This window comes from Schistocerca piceifrons, chromosome X, assembly GCF_021461385.2.
Source record: "Schistocerca piceifrons isolate TAMUIC-IGC-003096 chromosome X, iqSchPice1.1, whole genome shotgun sequence".
Classification (NCBI taxonomy): Eukaryota; Metazoa; Arthropoda; class Insecta; order Orthoptera; family Acrididae; genus Schistocerca; species Schistocerca piceifrons.
This window is the reverse complement of record NC_060149.1, coordinates 255,524,859-255,546,357: the sequence shown is the minus strand read 5'-3', so window position 1 is coordinate 255,546,357 and position 21,499 is coordinate 255,524,859. Positions and strand designations below refer to the sequence as shown.

General features: G+C 38.3%; 1 protein-coding gene across 6 annotated transcripts in view; it reads left to right on the top strand.

The window, feature by feature from the left end:
- Positions 1-21,499, top strand: part of LOC124722996 (LIM domain and actin-binding protein 1) — a 234,311-nt gene that overhangs the window by 206,857 nt on the left and 5,955 nt on the right. For all 6 annotated transcript variants that reach the window (XM_047248167.1, XM_047248168.1, XM_047248170.1 and 3 more), the window contains 3 exons: positions 3,200-3,356; positions 12,311-12,468; positions 17,909-18,142. In XM_047248167.1, the coding sequence (XP_047104123.1) occupies positions 3,200-3,356; positions 12,311-12,468; positions 17,909-18,142 (549 nt within the window). The remainder of the gene's footprint in view (positions 1-3,199; positions 3,357-12,310; positions 12,469-17,908; positions 18,143-21,499) is intronic.

Sequence of the window (21,499 nt, the reverse complement as noted above, 5' to 3'; positions counted from 1 at the left end):
ACAGGCCGCAGCACGAAGGAACACTTGCACAACCTTCGCACCCTCTTTCTCAAATTCAGGTCTGTGGGCTTGCATTGCAACCTGCATAAGTCAAACTTCTTCCAACCATCCATTGAGTATGTGGGCTGCACCATCTCTCGGCATGGCATCCAGCCACTAGGAAGTTTGGTCCAAGGTATCGTCGACCTTCCTCGGCCCGCTTCGCTGAAAGAGTTACAAGCCTTTTTAGGCAAGATAGCCTATTACCACCAGTTCATTCCCAGGGCTTCCACCATAGCCCACCCTCTGTACTGCCTTCTGCGCAAGGGTGTTCCTTTTGATTTGTCGCCTGCAATCGAGCGAGCGTTCACCTCGTTGAAGGGCCTCCTCACGTCAGTGCCTTGTTTGGCTACTTTTGATCCCCATAAGCCATTGGTCCTGGCTACAGATGCTTCACAGTATGGGGTGGGGGCGGTCCTGGCCCATCGCAATGCAGACGGTTCCTAGCAACCACTGGTGTTTGCGTCTAAAACTCTTAGTCCCGTGCAGGCCCATTACTCCCAGGTGGGTAAAGAGGCTTTGGCCATTGTCTATGCTGTTACCAAGTTTCACCCTTTCTTGTAAGGCACAAAATTTCAGTTAATCACCGTTAATATCGTTATTTGGCCCCGCCTCTCAGATTCCGGATAGGGCGGCCCACAGACTACAGCGCTGGGCCTTGTTCCTCTCTAAGTACCATTATGACATTCATTTTCACCCTACCGGACAGCATGTCAACGCCGACACTCATTCCCGTCTTCCTATGGGCCCGGATCCTACGTTCAATCGAGAGGAGATTATGTGTTTTCATTTGGATGTGGCGTCCCGCCAAGCGGTTGATGGCTTCCTGATCACTAGTTCTCGAGTTGCCCGGGAAACAGCAGCTGACCCGGTTCTCCGGCAAGTAGTTCGCCTCATTCAGCAGGGGTGGTCGTCCTGCCTTCCGGGCCGGGCCTCGGACCCTCTTTGTAATTATTTTATTCTACAAGACCGCCTCTCGCTCTTGGAAGGAGTTCTCCTTCTGGCTACCGATGATACAGCTCCTCGGATGGTTGTTCCTGCAAGTTTACGAAGGGAGGTCCTCACATTATTACATGCGGGGCACTGGGGTGTTTCCCGTACTAAAACCTTGGCTCGCAGACATGTGTACTGGCCCGGTTTTGACAGAGAAATTGAGCACTTGGTGGCCGCCTGTTCCCAGTGTGGGAGCCAACAGGCATCTCCCAGGGCAGCGTTCTCTTAATGGCCGCCAGCAACCCAAGCATGGGAACGTGTTCACATCGATTTTGCGGGCCCGTTTCTCAATGGCTTTTGGCTCATTGTCATTGATGCTTATTCCCGATTCCCATATGTGGTTCGCTGCTCCTCAACCACTTCAGAAGTTGCAATCCAGGCACTAGCAAAAATCTTTTCTGTGGAAGGTCTGCCAATCACCCTGGTCTCGGACAATGGACCGCAGTTTCTTTCGCAGACCTTCCAGGATTTGTGTAGGCGCTTCGGTATTCGGCACGTTTGCTCTCCCCCCTTCCATCCACAATTGAATGGGGAAGCCGAGCACATGGTGCGCACATTTAAGACACAGATGAAAAAGTATGTGCATGAATTTCTTGCAGAGGAAGCATTGACATTTTTCCTGATGGCATACCGGACCACACCAATGGGAGAACGCAGCCCCGCAGAGCTCCTCCATGGGCGTCAACCTAGGACTCTGCTGCACCTCCTCCGACCTGGTCCTCGCCAGTCTTCGCAAAATGGAGTACCTGGCTTTCCACTGGGTATGTCAGTCTGGGCCCATGGGTTTGGTTGCAATCCACGTTGGATACCGGCGGTGGTCCTCCTCTCGGACACTGGCTTCCCCATTGCTGGCACCTGTGTTGGTTTCGCAGGGGATGTTACCACCTCTCCCCGCTGTGACTCTGTCGCACTGCGCTGGTTCTCAGCCTTGGCAGCCTCCAGTAGCTCCAGCACCGGCATTGCCATCGTTCGCGATGCCCCAGCGAGAGCCGGCCCCCCTCGCAGGCCCGGTTTCTCAGGAGGCTGATTCACCTGTGGTCGTCCCTTCCCCATTCTCCCCGCCACTGGGTCTTGCCCCTCCTGAGGTGGAACAGGATCTGGAGTTCGACAGCTTGTCACCCGTTCTGTCCCGGGCTCCGGTTGTGGGACGACGGGGGCCTCTTCGTGTGGGTCACTTCCAGCCGTATTCGAAGGTTCCGGCTCAAGGGTTGGCAGATCCCCTCGACTCCGGCCTTCCAATGGATGTGGAGGTCATCGCTCCTGCCCGACGCTCCACCTTCCGATGCAGTGGATCACAGTGGCTTCACCCCCCCGAAGGAGGAGGAGTGCAGTAGCCACCAGAAAGATCGCGAGAGGCGCACATCGACACGGCGCGTCACGGACGGTAGTTACCGCAAGTAGAGTCCCGTCCACCAGAGGGCACGCGAGAATTCGGACGCGACCTCTGCCGGCATAACAACAACAACAACTCCGGCAGCACAGGCCATGTCCAGTCAGTCAACATCGGGCATGCCTAGGACACAGTCCCGGTCTACGCTAAGTGAAGTGTGACGTAAACGTGAACAGTGTTACTACAACATGCATGCGAGACCTCTGCACGCATGTAGAGGTCTTGTCCACTCCTGATACAGACATAAGTTTTCATGTAGTCACCAGAAAGGTTGAGAATGGCATTCAGGAAGCTCACTTATTGGGCAAAGGAGGACAGAGGGAAACAGATTAAAATTAATGTGCTGAGGTTGTATAAACATAAAATAAGTATCTATTAGTATATTTTCTGTAGACACTTTTAAAAATTAGGGAATATGTGAGGAAACAGAGATTAGACATGAAAATGATTCTATGTTTTATGATATGGAAGTGAATTGCTGACACAGTATATTTTATGCATGATATTGAATATCCAGTACCAAAGAAAAATGAATAAGACTGCTTAGCTGGAGAAGGATAAAAGTTTAATAAGATTTTGAGAACATATATAGTGAAATCCAGAATTTATCGTCATATTTATTTTTTGTACTAAGACCTTAATTATTACCAGTTGAAATGTTTGTTAAAACTAAACATGTTTATCATTAATTTATGAAATTATTACCAGCTGAATCTAATGAATAGAAGTAATTCATTTTATTTAAAGTGTCTCAATAACTGTATTTTTTGTAAATAGGAGGACTATCCTGAAACAGAAGTTTATCGTGATCCAAATATTGTGAGAAGTGATGATAAGATTGAGGAAGAAATTGTCCGAAGCAAAACAACAAGCAAAATGTTGTCACTTTTCAGGCAACTTGAAGAAAATGCATCAAAGGAGGACATTCCTGAAGGTGAGCTTTCATTGCTTCATCTGTCTTGTACCTCTTCATCAAGCATACTGATGTCTCATTAATGTCATTTGCTACATACAGATTTACCTGCAAAACATAACAGAAAATTCCGTGCAGTTTTAAACGTCTTATATATCACAACTGTACCTCATTCCTATTTTATCAATTGTCTCTTTGAAAAGTCTTAAATCCATAATACATGAAATTCACTTTGAAGAGTCATTACTATTGTAAACATTCAGTTTCCGTCCACTGCTGAGTAATGCATCTTTCAGATTCATTATACCATGATCTTAAGCTTCACGTGTAAAAATGTATCGTGCTTTTATCCTCATGCTGATATCCCATGTTCATTTGGTTATTGTCTAAGTTGTTTCTTATCATAAGGAATTTCTTTAGTCTATGCTTGTTGATGTCTGGTTATGTGTTCTGTCCATCTTTATTTTAATTTCATGATAGCTGCAATGACATTCTCAATTTCTGTTTTTCCTCTTACTAATTTATGTCCTTACTATCAGATTTCATTGTGGAGTATGTATGAAGATGTAGATTATACTCAAGTTCAAAATGGTTGGAATATTTAAGTTTCATGTTTCTGTTGTTGCCTCTAATTCCCAGTATTCATTGGCTATAGGCTTTCTTTCATGCAAACTGAGATTTTATTTTTTGTTATTTAATTTCCCAGATGAACACAAAGCCATTTTTATTTTTATCAGTGTCAATCAATTTATCATATTTTGGTTGCTCTAGGTACATAAATTTGTTGTCTGATACTATAATTTCATAGTTAATCTTGACTGTCTTCCCGTCTTTTTTCCTAGCGTTCTGTCTGTTTACAAAGAAACACTCCAGTGGTTGTTCTTGAATTTTGGCATGGAAGCCACTTTTATGGCATCTATCATTGTTTCATTATTCCTAAGTGATTTTCTTCTTACATATGTTAAACTAGCTTTAGCTACTTATTATGGCAATATTTCAGAAGGATATACACCTAGCCATCTTTTATCCACATGTCTGTTTCATTGGATGAGCAATCTGCTACTGATGTTTCCATTTCATTGTGTGAATTACACAAATTGGTAATGTAATATATAAACACTCTTTAGTCAGAGTTTCCTATTGTTTGCAACTATGCCATCTGACATTTTGATCAACAGACTGTTATGTTTGCCCCTTTCTTTCATTCTTTGGTCATTCTTGACTGTCTCTCTTATAATGTACTTTTTATATTTTCCAGCCTCTTCTTGTAAATGATTCAGAACAGTGTTTTTATTAAGAAAACTACACATCACTATAGTTTGTGTACTCTTAATTACACCAATACTAGTGGCGAGGCACCCAGAATGAATAGCCCTAATGGTTCCAAACACAGAGGATGTGCATCAAAAATAAGCAATAAAGATTTCAGAAAGGTGACACACATGTAGAATGATCAGTATTGGAGGTCCTTTACTGCAATATTTTGTCTTGAACAGGACAGGTTGTAATGCACACATAATGGTGCGTATGTGAAAACAGTTTAGAAAAGAAAGTTGTATCCAGTAATGAGCATGTCCTGGTCCTCAGAACACACTCACAGCACTGGAAGGCCACCCTAAGGTCCAAATGGCCATACTGATACATCCAATATGTTGGCTTGATGTAGGAGCACAGCAACAGATTTTTGCCTCTCTGTTTCATTGATAGGACATTTCTTCTGTTGATTGGACTGGTGGCATACATAATACATCTTCAATTTCCATTGCCTAAAAACCCCCAAATGCCTCAGATTGCAATAGGAATGTGAATACCACTGCTGGTATGCTTAGTTGTAAAGTGTAGTGTTTTTTTTTTTTTTTTTTTGATGAGTCTCACTTTTTGCAGTTGTTTTACAGCAAAATTCAGTGTCAGCATTCCACCTCTGGGCAGGAAGTAAATGTGTAGGAATGCCTTATCTGTTACAATACCATGCACATCATTTTCCCTACAGATATCATCAATTTAAATTTGCATCAAAATTCTGCTTGTTTCATCAGAAAAACTGAACAACCTAAGTTTCATCACCTGTAATGTTTCTCTGCAGGAACTCAGTCTGTTTGACAATACCATCCAAAAATGCATAGCTGTCACCATGTACCCTTGCAGAATTATCATCAGCTATTATGTGTTTTATTATTTCCACATTTTTTTTTTTTTAGGAAGCATCTACTGTGTTCCATAAACATAATGCAACATTTAATTTGTACTGTGCCACTACACTCATCAACATGATGAACAGTTTGGTAACTTTTAAAAATTCTACTGGACCAACTGTCTACCAGTCACTTTGCACAGGCAGGGAAAGCAATAAATGTTGAGCAGAAGTACTTTCTGTACATTTAAGAATTTTATTGTAGATTTAGTCAGGCAGTTGACAAGAAGCATTATAAAGCAATAAAGAATTAGTATAGGAAGGATAGAACATTGTGTGGCAAACTTTGTCTTGTTCATTTTCTATGTCCTGTATACCTTGGAAGCTCATAACAATCAGATTATATGAGCTATAGAAGCTCTGCACACACATAAGTAGATCTATACTAAAGCAACAACACCTGAAGAGATCTCAAGAGTATATTTTTGTCATTCACCCTTTTCACAATTTAAGGTTATTTTTGTATAATTAATTTATAAACACCCTGTGTGTGTGTGTGTGTGTGTGTGTGTGTGTGTGTGTGTGTGTGTGTGTGTGTGTGTGTGTGTGGCTGGGTGGGTGTCAGAAATGTTTTGACAAACTTTGACGAGGAGTAGAGGGTGTCTTGAGGAAATCGATGATAGGAGCCTGTGTCCGCAAATGTCATCTGATGATGCTACAGAGCATTGAAGTTATAGGCATTGGTGCCTGCCACTAGGCCACATCTTTGGCAGCAAAAGTAGCTTTGTATACTGATGGCTTTAGGTGGAATGTCTCACAATGTCATTTGTTGTTCAGTGATTGTGACCGATTGCCATAATCAACAGTGGAATAGGTGGAGCTAGCTGTTATGTAAAAAAGCTTTCTCCTATGAATGTGATGCTTTGTTGCCTTGGTGAATGATGGTTTTGGACACAGGTTTCCATCCCCAGTTTATTTTCCTCCCATATATTGAAAAACAAGGTTCCAGGAGAAAAACATGCTGCAGATGAAGACCTGTGTTGAAAACCATGATCCAGTGAGGCAACAGAGCATCACATTCATAGGAGACAAGACCTTTCTATGCAGCAGAAATATGGGAAATAGACATGGGAAATGGACAACTGAAGGGGTTAGATGGTTGTAAAGGAAACTATGGATATCAAGGTGTGGGTCTGGGGAACAAAAGTGCAGGAAGAAATTGTGCTGAGGGCTATAGGATAGCTCTGCAATGCGAGAGTATTTGTTCGCACATTAGCTATCAATGCGGGGGGGGGGGGGGGGGAGGGGGGAGAGAAAGGACATCAGAATGTACAAAATTCACGAGTAAAGGAGACAATTCACTGTACAGTGCAAGCATTGATTCCTCAATAGGTATGCAAAAAAAGAATGAACACTTTCCTAGCTCCTGGATGGATCATGTAACGGGAGTGGCAGCAGGTGTGTGGGGCAGAAATGTTGGAGGGAGAAGCAGCAAGTGTATGGGATAGGGACATGACATGCAGGCACAAGAGATGATGAGTTCATGTAGTGCATGATGATGATGATGTGGAGGAGTGGATTGGGGGAGTTGCAGTGTGGAGGAAGGGGAGACCGTTGGGTAGAGGTTGTGGGTGTAGTAGCTTAGTAGAGACTGAGTTTGGAATATGATGATGAGAGTGAATGGTAAGCTGCAGAAGGCTGCCATTTTCATGCTAACTTTCATTTCACCTATCTTTGAGATCACATCAAAGTTGGATTTATTCAACAGAAGGTAATGCCTTATATACAGAGTCCAAAGTGGTGCTATAAAGATATGATCAAACTGCATTAGAATATGCTGGCAAGGAAACATGTGACAAATGCAGAAAAGACACCCATGAAGTAGGGTCACTGTGCTCAATGCCAGAACTGCTTGAGTAATCACTTTGCTTGGAGCAGGTATTTCCCAGTGTTTTTAGAAGAAAAGGAAATTCTGGAAATTAAAGTGTATACCAATGCACCCTCTTGCTTTCTCAACTTTCTTTGCTCCCACTCTCAGTGAAATGAAGCTCAAGTCAGCACAGTTTAAGAACGTAAGTGGAAGAGGTAAACTTTTCACAAAGGATAGGCCCTTGTGCCAATGCATAAAAAAGATACATTTCAAAACATCAGACTATCATATAAATGGTGGGAGGGCCATGCATGGAGTGGCATTATTCATCAACAATATATGCTGTTCTGAACTTGTAACCCTCGCCATCCACCTTCAAGCAGTAGCTGTTCATTTTTACATACTTTTAAGAATAACTGTGTGCACCCTGTATCCCATCTCATGAACTTGTGGATTATGAAGTCTGTGAGGACCTCATCTACAAACTCCCCCATCTCTTCCTCCTCTGCAGTGGGGCTCTATATACAGATGCACTAGTGGTTTAATAGTGGAGAGGTTCCCCTTGTTAAGTGATGTCTGCCTCCTCAACAGAGGGAAAGTGACACATTTCATTGCTAACAATTGATTATTAGCTGCTATTGACCTTCCACCCCATGTTAGCTGATACTGTCCTTTGGGAAGAAGTGGAGAACTTGCTCCCTAGTGACCATTTCCCCTCTTTATATTCATGTGCAAGATACATCAGTACCTGCCACCAAACCACTTATATGGGTAATAAATAAAGCCAATTGGACTCTTAACAGAATCTGGCTGCATTCCAACATCCAGAACATGGTACAGTACATAACTGTGATCACTCACAGGGCTGTATCTTGAAGTCATCCATTAACCTTGGTAAATGGCCAGTCCCTGTGTGGAGCAAAGAAAGCCATTCAGCCACCAGGGACAGGTGAGTGGAACTACATAAGCTCCAAAGTAGCCCCTCTGTAGACAGCCTTGGCCAATAAGGCCATTAAGCCATCAGGGACAGGTGAATGGAGCTACAAAAGTTTCAGTGTAGCCCATCTGCTGACAGCATTGGTCAAGAATGTCATTTAGCCATCAGGGACAAATGAGTGAAACTACAAAAGTTCTGATGTAGCCCATCTGCTGAGACAACCTTACTGTCTTTCACATTGCTCATTGAGAAGTTCAGAAAATTATCATATAGAGTAAAAATGGCTTTTTAGAGTCCATTAAACATATCTCAACATCAGCAAAGGTATGGAAGTCAAGGAAAAGGCTTGATGGTAAAGGTAAGGTATGCACTGCAGTGGGCATACAGGGCAATTGTGCTCTAAGCATTACACCAGAAGCTGTGGCCCAGTGAATGGTGCAATACATTGTACAAATTACATCAAATGCCAATAAAAGAGTCCATATTGTGAAGCAGATGGAAATTAGCAGAGAGGATGTGGTTGGACTTAAGCTCCAGTAACATCACCTCATTTGTATGGAGTTAGAGCATTGCTATCTGTGGCTCATAGTACAACATTGGAACCAGACAAAGTGCTCTATGACATGTTGCAAGATTTGACTATTGAGTCAGTGAACTACGTCCTCACACTTTTAAAGAGAATCTGGTCTGAGAGACAGTCACCTGATTCTTGGAGGTAAGCAACCAAAATCAACCTCCAGAAATTCCCCAAGGATTGCACCAGCCTAAATAGTTTCTGCAGTTTTGCACTTAGCGTTTATACTGGGAAGACAATGGAATGAATTATTAACTGCCACTTAATACAGACTGTAAAAACCAGAAAATTTCTCAGTCAGCTTCATTATGGCTTCTGTAAGTACAGATCTACACTTCACAAGCAAATGCTCCTGAAGGTGGTGATACAAAAGGGCTTTTTTTTGTGTAGCCAGCACTTGACAGGAATGTTTTTGGATATTGAAAAGGCCTATAACACTACATGGAGATATAATATCATCTGACAAATGCATGAATGGGGCTTTCTGAGGTGTTTTCTTATTAGAGTCTGAGCCTTCCTTTCAGGACAGTACTTTAGGTTCAGAGTTGTTTGTATATTCTCAGACACACATAACAAGGACAACTGTGTCCCTCAGTGAAGCATGTTAACTGTTACTCTTTTTGTAGTAGTGATCAACACTGTAGTGTCAAAAGTGAGGAGCCCTGTCCAATGCTCTCTTTTTCTGGATGTCTTTGCAACATTTTATTCATCTTCTAGTCTTGAGATGACTGCTTGAAATCTGTGATTAACGTTAAGAAGACTAGAATTATGTGTTAAAAGCACAGACTTCTGACTTTTCCCTAGATAAATGTGTGTGTGTGTGTGTGTGTGTGTGTGTGTGTGTGTGTGAATTTTAATGATGTACATCATGTTTTTAATCAACCTGAACAATGGCTGAGGGCACTACTCTTAATTGTAAAGAATCAGTCCCTGTTCCTTGTCTCCAATGAGAAACTCACATGGTTGCCAGACCTGAAGTATCTCAAAACAAGAAAAGCAAGAACTCTGTCAGCTCTAAACATCTTAAATGCCTTAGTGACTGATACTGAGGGACAGACAAATACCCCCTTTAGTAATTTTATAGAGACTCCATTTAGTCACAGCTGAACTATGACTTCACTGTATATTGTTCTATGTGATCATCCTATTTAAAGACACTGGAATTGGTTCACAATGAGTGCATTAGTTTGGTGGCAGGGGCCTTCACAACAAGGCCTATACCCAACCTCTGTGCTGAGGTTGGGGAACTGTCAATAACCATCCAATGAAAGTTCCTAATGGCACAACATGAATCTAACATGTGCCCACTCCCTTAGTTTGTGACATTTAACCTTCTTGTCTGACTATCAGCAAAACAAATGTGAGTAAACTATATAAGAGCAACAAGACAGTTTGGGATCAGAACAAACAAGCAGCTTGTAGAGTTTGGTGGGGCAGAAATGAGTGTTCTAACACAGGGTTGGAACAAGTGTCTTTCCTGGTTACCAGGGAAGCCAAGGCTGATTTAAATATGACAAAGTACAAGAAATCTTGTAAACTAAATTTTATTTTTAAATAAGTCTTTTATAAATTTTCGATGGACACTGAAATTTTACAGTTATTACATTGATGAAGCTAAGCAGAGCTGTACTGTCAACTGATAGGGTCATTAGGAATAGACTTCCAGGCAAATTTAATGAAAAAACTCTATTCCTATCCTAAAAAGACTGGAAAAGGTGAGGTGTAATCAATGAAGTAATTGCTCTGATCCTTAAGTGCCCTCTGGACCATTCAGCAAATCTACCCAGCAGATAAAGTGGTCCAGAACACACAGCATACACTAGGTACACTACAACATCAATGGAAGGAAGTATCATTTTGCTGGGTACCAAGTCATCTGGGAATTTTGGGAAATGAGCAAGCTGACAAGACAGGAAGGGTTGCACATAAGGAAAGTAATGCAGTACCCCATGTTCTGCACTTGGTCTTATCACCTTATTGTTGAGGAAGAAAATTGTTTATCAGCTGGAGACCATGTGGCTGAAAGTACAAAATTAAAAAAATTAAGGTGATAACCCTACAGTTTTGCATAGGTGAACATTGTTCCAATTTCAGACATGTAAATAAGTGGCTTTAACATGACTGAGAGTATAGCACTGTCCTCTGACACACAGGAAACTCCTCTGATTCTAACAGGAGGACCCACCAGCAGAGTACAGTGTTTGTGGTGTAGCAATTTAAATGTGTCACATCTTATTGCATTTTATATTCTAAGAAGAGGGCAGCAGTTGTTATTGATAACAATTTTTCCATCATTTTAAATACCGATGAGATGAGTGTGGGAAATATTTCAAGGTTTTGTGTACTGTTGGACCTCCTGTTCAAACTATTAGGTAGGTTATTTTAATTATCTCAAAGTGGACAATTCATGATTATTTAGTCAGTAATCAGACCAGCTGCTGTTATTCAAATCACAGTTTCACAATTTTTACTATGTGTCAGTTTCTTTTTTAATGTACGTTTTAATACTGAGACTGAGGATTTTATTTAAGCACTTTAAACGTCCATGATAGAAATGTTACACTCTTACTTGTTCCTACTGTGGCTGGCTGTATCCTTGTTTTTAGGAGTGGTCAGCCAGCCACATGTATTGAATAACTTTTAGTACTTTTGTGCCTAATTCTAATTTTAGTTTTTATTTTATGTACTGACTATATTATAATTTTATTTAAACATGAGGAAAGGTCATGAACTTAAGTGTAAATGTGTAGCTCCCATTGATGGTTCTTTATTGTTCATTTTAATACACTGATAATCAACCACTGTCTGTGTCTCCATTGCCATACACTCTTTGAAGTCTCTAATATGTGTTTATGGTCCATTTCCCCAAGAAGATTGCTTATGAGGAAAGACTTAATACTCACTAAGCATTTAATTAATACTCTGCACTGAGTGAGGTGGTGCACAGGGAGGACGACGCTTCAATCCCGCGCCCGACCATCCTGATTTAGGTTTTCTGTGATTTCCCTAAATCCCTTCAGGCAAATGCTGGGATGGTTCCTTTGAAAGGGCACTTCCTTCCCCATCCTTCCCTAATCTGATGAGACTGATGACCTCACAGTATGGTCTCCTCCCCAAATCGACCCAACCAACCATATTCTGCCAAGGTGCTAATAACTCTGCCAATGAATACTCTGAAACCTATATCATCATCTTCTTCTTCATCACAGTTTTCTGACATAGCTTAAAATGCAGAAGTATCTTTAAGTAATGATCTTTTAATAATTTTACTAAATTTGTTTTATTATAAGTAAATAAGAATAACACACAGCAATTTAATGATAGTTGATACAACATATAGAATTGGTTTTCAATTAATGTGTGTGTGAGTTATCAGTTGCATCAAGAGCAATTCTACAACACCCATAATTTCCATGAAGAAAGTAATTCCATAACATAAATGACTAATTTGTTTGCCAATAAGGACCAAAGCCACTGAAAAGATTTACACCACCACCTGACTACACGCGAGACTCTGAAACCTCACCAGAAGAGTCAGAGGATGAAGATGATGAAGAAGAGTCAGAGACTGATGAACAAGAAACAAACACAAATAAAACAGAAGATGAAATTTTAATCCAGGTAATAGATTTTGCACATTTCTCTGTAATCAGTACTTCATAAAACCTACGTATAATAGGTCAGTGAAACAAAACTTCTGTAATGCGGAAATTTACAGTATAATGACTAACAAGTTAGGACATAGCTGGCTTTCCTTCTTTTGTAATAACTTTGGCATCTGGAGAAAAATCTTCTGTAATTTCAGCATAGGATTATACAGCCAACTAGTTATAAATAACTGGTAGGTACATTGACCTAGGTTTTGACACGTACTAGGGGTGTCTTCATCAGAATGGAATTTTGATAAATCCTATAAAATAATACATAAAAAATTAGGTATTAACCAAAATGACAGTTTTTCATGATGTACAAATGTTACTTATGTAAAATTACATTGCTAAAAAGCAGTGGTCAGAGTTTAGAGCAGCTATGCTCAAGTCAACAGCGAAATAAAATGTTCTAGCCTTTGTCACATGTGCCCTGCTGGGAAAAACATCTGGCTGTTCAGCCCAATGGATTTCATTGCTGACACAAAAACAATACAAGTTGTACAGCCTATCAGGTGCAGACAGTGAAATGTGCCCATACTGAAAAAAATGACAGTTAATTTTAAAAACAAAATAGAAAGAAAGAGAGCTTAATGTCTTTTTGAAAATACTCAGTAGTCAAGCAGGTTAAGTATAACAGAGACCTCTGTTAGGCTTTACAGAAATTACTATTACATAAAGGACAGAATGATATAGAAAAAATTTTACAGACAGCTTTGCAATCCAAAAAATATTTGCATGAAGGTAACTTTACAAGCACATATATATGAGATTCAAAGAAAATGATGTTTTCAAACCATAGGCAGGGAAAAATATAGTAAAAAATAGAGAAATAAAAATTTCACGAGCAGTGGATTGAAACTGTTGAAAAAAGTTTAGTTTTGTAGTTGTAACTGTTTGTTGAAGATGAGACCATTGTTCTCAGAAATATGCTTGAAAATCTCCAGCCCTTTGAGTACATCAAGCCTATATGACCTTTCTTTTCTCTATGTAAAATGGAAATTTCTTAAACACATTTCAGTTTGTGTCCAGAAATTAGCAGATGATCAGCAAAAGTGGAATTGTGTACATTAGTGCCTCTCTTTCCCAACAAATGTTCCTTGTACCTGAGACAAAAGACCTTCCAGTTTGTCCTATATAATAAACAGGACACATATCACAGGTGATTTTGCACACTCCTGAATTGTGTATTGGAGCAACTGTGGTCTTGAGATTGTGAATGAGATTTTTTTGCAAGTTATTGTTCATGGAAAAGACAACTCTTAATCCATATTTTTTAATCGCAAGATGAACCATTTTATACAAAACAGGGCCTAAAAATGGAAATGAGAAAACATTTTTGTACTTGTTACTATCAGGCATAGCACTGCTGTCTACAGTGGTCACTCTAGTGCCAGTTTTAACTTTGAAGATCATTTCTAGTATGTGAGATCATAGCCATTATTAATTACAATAGTTTTTATTATGTTCATCTCTTCATTAAGCTTGTCAGGTGACAAAGGTACAGAGACTGCATGATGAATGGCTGAATGGAAGAATACTCTCTTATGGGAATGAGGATGCACTGAACTAGCAGGCACAGTTTGATCTGTATTAGTGGCTTTTTGGAAAATACCGAAAGACAGTCTGTCATTGTCAACAGCAATACTGAGGTCCAAGTAATTAAGCTGACACTCATTATTTTCTAATTCATAATTGAAACTGACTTTTTCATGAAGACTATTAAAAATTTCAAACAAATAACTGCAATGGGTAACCCACTGGCAAGCATCTTGGCCAATATTTTCATTAATTTTTTGGAAAAGAAACTCTTCAGTGTTTTTTCAGCTGCTAGTGTTAGTGTTTTATCTTATGCTGAGTATGTAGATGACATGTTGATCATAAACAATGGTTCCTGGGAAGGAATACAGCATTTATTTGAAATTTTTAATAGTTTTCATGAAAGAATCAGCTTCCCTTGTGAATTAGAATGCCCATCAGCTTAATTAGTTGGACCTCATTATAGCTGTTGACAACGATAGATTTTCTTTTGGTATTTTTTCAAAAGCCACTAACACAGATCAAACAGTGCCTGCTAGTTCAGCGCATCCTCATTCCCATAAGAAAGCATTCTTCCATTCATCGTGCAGTCTCTGTACCTTTGTCACCTGACAAGCTTAATGAAAAGATGAACATAATAAAAGCTATTGCAGTTAATAATGGCTATGATCCCACATTACTTGAAAAGATCTTCAAAGTTAAAACTGATGCTAAAGTGACCACTGTAGGCAGCATTGTTGTTCCTGACAGTAACAAGTATAAAAATGATTTGTGGATTTGATTTTCAGGCCATATTTCATATAAAATTGCCATCTTATGATTAAAACATATGGATTCAGAGTTGTCTTTTCCACAAACAAGAAATTGCAAAAAATCTCATTCTCAGTCTCAAGGCCACAATTGCTCTGATACACATTTCAGGAGTGTATAAAATCACTGTTTATTATATACTACCAACTGAAAGATCTTTTAGTGTCAGGTACAAGGACCATGTGTTGGGAAAAAGAGGCACTAATGTACACAATTCCACTTTTGCTGATCATCTGCTAATTTCTGGACACAAACTGAAATGCTTTTAAGAAATTTCCATTTTACATTGAGAAGAAAGAAAGGTTATAGGCTTGATGTACTCAAAGAGCTGGAGATCTTCCAGCATATTTTTAAGAATGATGGTCTCATCCACAAGAAACAGTTACAACTACAAAACAAAATTTTTTCCAAGATTTCAATCCATTGCTTGTGAAATTTTTATTTCTCTATTTTTTGCTATATTTTTCCCTGATTCTGGTTCCAAACCATTGTTTTCTTTGAATCTCGTAGATACGTGCTGCGAAAGTTACCTATTTCTTCTTCTTCTTCTTTTCTCTTTTTTTTTTTACATCTGTTTGTAAATTTTTTTCTGTATCATTCTGTCCTTTACGTAATAGTAATTTCTGTAAGGCCTAACAAATGTCTCTGTTGTACTTAACCTGCTTCACTACTGCGTATTTTCAAGAAGACATTAAGCTCTCTTTCATTATATTTTGTTTTTAAAATTAACTGTCATGTTTTTCAGTATGGGCACATTTCACTGTCTGCTACTGATAGGCTGTGCAACTTGTATTGTTTTTGTGGCAGCAATGTAATCCACTGGGCAGATCAGCCTGATGTTTTTCCCAGCAGGGCACATGTGACAAAGGCTAGAACATTTTATTTTGCTGTAGACTTGAGCATAGCTGCTCTAAATTCTGACCACTGCTTTTTAGCAATGTAATTTTACGTAAGTACCCTTCGTACATCATGAAATTGTCATTTTGGTTAATGTGTTTCTTGTCATACCTATTTTTTATGTATATTTTATAGGATTTATCAAAATTTCATTCTGATGAAGACACCCCTAGTAAGTGTCAAAACCGACCTAATGTGTGCACCAGTTATGCACAACTGGTTGGCTGTATAATTCATGGTTGCTGAGTAACAGCTATATTTAAAAATGTACTCTTTTGTAAACAAATTTTGTGAGCAGGTTTTTGGTGAACGTAAAAATATACAGTGTATTAATAAAATATAGCATTTTATTTCTTTTATGTTTTGTATCTACATAATTAAAACAATTTTCAGTAGTTCATTGGCCAGGTTTCAGTGTAAAGCGCTTATTCGTAGTAATCAAACTTTATCTTAGAAAAGTTGCAGATACTTATGCTCAGTATATCTTTTATATTTTGTCCTCTAAACTTCTGTTTCTGTTTTACAATCCTCTTGCAGTTCTTCTTCTTCTTACAGACAGCTATTAAATAAAGCTAATGTTAAGTTACACCTTTCATTGTCCACAAATTTTTCCATTTAGTACTAATACATCTCCTGCGGCATGTCCTTACTGGACGTAACTAAATTTTGAGTGTGTTATGCCATTGTGCTTAATTTTTGAAGATCTTCATTCCCATACAACTCCAGCTGGCACAAGAGAAGCATTTTCTTCATTTCTTATGGTGTATTTCTACTACTCTTAATCTTCAGTTAGATGGTGTGCTGTCCTTTTTGACAAATCTGTTTCTTGCTTTCCCCAGTTGGAATCCAAAATGTATATTTAGAACAACATATTTTCCAATAAAATTTTTCTCCTGGCTTACAGTTACTTGGATAGATTTTTCACTTCTACACTCTTTCAGTTTGGATGATTATTTGAGTTAGTTTACTACTAAGTTTTAAAGTGCTGTAAGTACATTGGTGGGCATGCCAACCTACCCTAAGATTTGTTGTATATAACATAGCTTATTTAATATCTTTTGTTAAAATTTTCGTTTTAATTCTGTGAGACTGCTAAGTCATTGATCAAGTTAAACATCACCATTTTCTTCGCTCTGTTAACTTGCTACATCAACATTTTCTATGATTATATCTGTGGACAATTTATTGATGCATTGTGATATTTTTGGATTTACAATAGTTTTTTATCATCAAAGTTTCATGAATGGAAATTGTGTAGCAAATTTTAATTTGATGACAAACAACACTGCCATTGTCATATTTTATACCCTAAAATTAACTTTTTGTTTGTTAATTTGCCCCCCCCCCCCCCCCATATTTGCTAAATAAAAAAAGAACTTACTTAATTAAATCCTTATTTTTGTTGTATTTTAAATTCCTGTGTAGTTTCAGCTATACAAAATACAGCAGTCAAAAAGCCATCCACTGTCATTCAACTGATTACTAAGTATGATCACATTTTACTGAATAAAAACTGATTTCCCTGTGGCTTTTCTGACTTGAACTTCCTTGCCTGTTTTGGCAGTTCATTGGATAATGCTGAGTTATCTTTGATTCCTTAACTTCAGCATAGCTTGTGATGATCATCAATCATGTGATTTGTTAAATTATTTGCCATATTGTTTGCTGAATGGGTATTTACTCTAATTTCTCAGGAGATATTTAATTTGAAGTAATGTTTATTTTTGATAAATCAAGAATTTTTATTGTATCATAGCTTGACATTGAAGTTAGCTTCTGTTACAATCTTTTATCCTTTCTCTATGTAGATGTTTTTGAGCTGGCACTGGAATTTAGCTAAGAAAAATTCAGTTGTTACCTTCTTTATGCTCCTGTAGATTCAAACTATTAAAACATTTAAGTGTCCTAATTCTGTATAGAAGTTAAAATATAACTATTTATTAAAATAATTAAAAATGATTTATCATTGCATAATTTATAGCAGAAACAAGAAATTGCATGTCACCATGTTACAGTACTTATTTCTTGTACAATTTCTAACTATAACAGTTGATATAATACAGTATTCTGTTCAATCTGGAGGAAAGGACATATGTTTGTTTATGAGGAATTGAGGACAATATATCTCTATTTTTTAGTCATTCAAAGCAATATACCTCTTTTTTCAGGCAAGAAATGCTGCAAGGGCCAAGACATTACGTGCAAAGTTTGAGCGCTGGGAGGAAAAAGAGAACAAACTGAACAGTTCCAACAGCAACTCATATTTGGCTGATCTAAAAAATGAAGATACAGACCAACCAAGTATTGAATCAGCTAAAGTATTGAGAGCAAAATTTGAATCCCTGAAACATGAGACTGAACAACCTAGGGAACGAAGCAGGCCAAAAGTTAATAGATTTGTGGTAAGTTTCAGTTACCTCTGATGTTACTGCCTGTAGCTATTCATTGGTTGAATTCACAGCTGAATTGTGATAGTATATACCTGTTGTTGGAAAACTTCTGTTTTGCCCTCTCAACATGTAATACCTCTATGCAAATATATCTGTTTGTACACAAAGTATGAAAATAAATTTGTGTGTTTTATATGCCAGCTGTTAATGGTAACAGTATGTGTTCCTCCTGCCTTAATGGTAAAACAGTTATTAGTCTAACACATTCTGTTACTATATTATATAGGAAAAATTCACAAGGCACAAAAAACTGCTGTGCACCGTGCGATGGGAACACAATAAACTTGAACTTTGAATAGATTAGTTGTGCACTAGTCTTCTTCTGATACACACACACACACACACACACACACACACACACACACACAACTTAGAGGTATCACAGAGTGTGTGGAATGTTTATGCATTACTTTTCAAATTAATTTCTTAGTAAATTCATATTCGTAACAGCAATCTTTATCCAACTCTTGCACAGCTGATCAGAATCAGACTCAGCTAAGTAATCTTCTTCATCTATTCTCATTCCTTTGTAACAAGTTATACTCAAAACACAAATTAAATTTTTTTGTAGCATACATTAGTGAGATAATTCAATAAATAAAATAAATGCACAGAAATCATCTTTCATTACATTACATCCCTAGCTTAGCCTAAGTACTATGAGGGCTACCCGTAAAGTTTATAACACCAAAAAAAAATATAAAGTTATGTAATTAATGTTTTGTTTGTTGGTGAGAACATGTCGGCGTTTCATGATACTTGTTGAAATCCCTGATCCACAGTACAAAAGCACCCCACTGGAGCAGCGAAAACAAAATCATTCAGACTATTGGTAAAGTTGAGTGTAATGTGGTAATTCAGTTTTAGCAGCAGAGGAAATGTGTCAGTTGTGTCAGATCAATCCAGACAGGTAAAAAAATCATCTGGATTGGCCTGACACAACTGCAGCATTTCTGCTGCTGCCAAAACTGAATTACTGCACAGTACTCCACTTCATCAGAGGACTCCACCTTTTTTTGGCTCCTCTAGTAGTGTGGCGATTTTAGTGTTAGTAGAACTGCAGTCATGTATCTGCAAATAAACAAAAAATTAATTATATAACTATCTTTTCAAGGTAATAGTTAAAACTGAATGACTGCCACCTGTATTTAGTGGAACATGCTATACTGGTTGTAAATATTCTTGTACAGGGATGTCTTTAACTAACACTTTCATAATATTGTCATTATTCCATCCTGAATTTTGCACTATTTAAAAGAAGCTTTATTTACATATCATGCATGAAATATGATTGTAATCACAAGATCATGCACCTATGGACACATGGTCTTTGACAACAATTTCAGTTTCTGTATATAGCTTTCTCTAGTGCTATGCATTTATACGTAGAGGTTATCATAGTGGTTTTAGTTGTTATTTTGGGATATGTTGTTGTTGTTGTGGTGGTTTTCAGTCCAAAGATTGGTTTTATACAGCTCTCCAAGGTAGTTCTCCTGTGAAAGTCTCTTTATCTCTGCATAACTACTGCAACCCACATCCACCTGAATCTGCTTTCTGTGATCAAGCCATGGTTCTCTACACAATTTTAGCCATCATACTGCTCTCCCATACCAAACTGATGAATCTGTGATGGCTCAGGATGTGTCCTATCAACCAGTTCCTTTTTATAGTCAAGTTGTGACATAAATTATTCTCCTCAGTTTGATTCATTATTGATCTAATCTATTAAAAAGTCTGCTAAACAAATGTCCCAAAATGAGATATGGGCAATTCAGTCCTATAATAAGCATTTGTCAGTTGAAATTACAGGAGGTGCTCAATGTGCTTACCACTCATTCTTACACTTTGGTCAACCCTTCTCCTCAGGGAATCAGTATTTCATGTGAACACATCTGGCTGCCATCAGATATGGTCGCATGGACAGTTCATGTGCTGCTACAATGTGTACAACTTTTCAATGAGTGTGAAATACATCAAAGACATCTAATATTCCTGTAGTCAGAAATATAACCGATTTAGGTCAGCTGAATGGGGAGGCCATGCTACTATATCTCCAATCCATCCACTGGTTAGTAAATTTTTATGTTAGGTGCTTTAGTATCTGACAGAAAATGGGATGGTGTTCCTTTAAGCATAAACCATACCTATTGCCATTCTTCAAGGGCAACATTCTCCAACAGAACGTGTAATTTGTTGTGCAGAAATTGGTGATAAACAGCATTTGTTAATGTCTTCATAAACTACATGATGCTATGAGCAGTAAAGTAAAATGACACATATCTCAACTTGAATTTATTTCAGAACACATGTTTACAGGACTTTTTTCTAGTTTTGTCCATTATTATCTTCAGTAAGAATATGGGACATTTTTCTGTAAACACCCTGAATATGCTTTCACTACCTGCTGCTCGTATAAATCCAACTGAGTTTGGTTCTGTTTAGTCATTTGCATGTTCCCTGGATCATAACTACACCATCTCACTGTGATGTGGAATGAGTCAGTTTTATAATACACTTTCTCAGTGAAAAATAGGGCAACTTGCTCACCTTTTACACAATTATCTTCAGGAAGTTATTGGTATGCCAAACTGTATAAAGAGTTGTCTACAAGATACTCTAGAATGGACACCTCATATGAATATGACCCTTATTACTTTGGAATTAAATGGAATGTTTCCTCACTGTAACTTCTTTGAGATGCCTGAGGAGGATATTAGCATTCAAAAGTTTTCTGTAGCTAAACATATTATTGTGTGTTGTGGTTAAGTCATGTGGAATTACATAGTGCATACAACACACAATACACTATGTACAAGGTATACTATATTGTATTATATTATAGTATAGCTTATTGCATTAACTTTTGGAAACTGTCCCAGTGTAATTTGGTACACTGCCATGCTTAAAATGTATACCATAATGTACTGATATTAGTTTATTTTATTATTATGTATGTACTACTATATCTTGTATGATGGAGCCACTACCATGGCAAAATAATCTATGGTGAATAAAATTCTTGATTCTTGATAAAATAGGAAACCGTGTTAACAAATGTCCCACTGCAGTTTCATGGCTATGTCATCATACACAACACACACTAAATGCAGTATTCCATGATGGTGCAACTCCTAACAAAATTAGAAGTTTTCAGATCAGATGTTACACAGTCAGTCAAAAGTTCTGCTGTCTGTGTCAGTACTCAGCAAGTCAAGGGGGGGGGGGCTGCATCTCGGGTTAATTTTCACACTGAATGTGAAAATAGTTTTGAGATTTTATGACAACTCTGAGTACACTTAATAATAATGA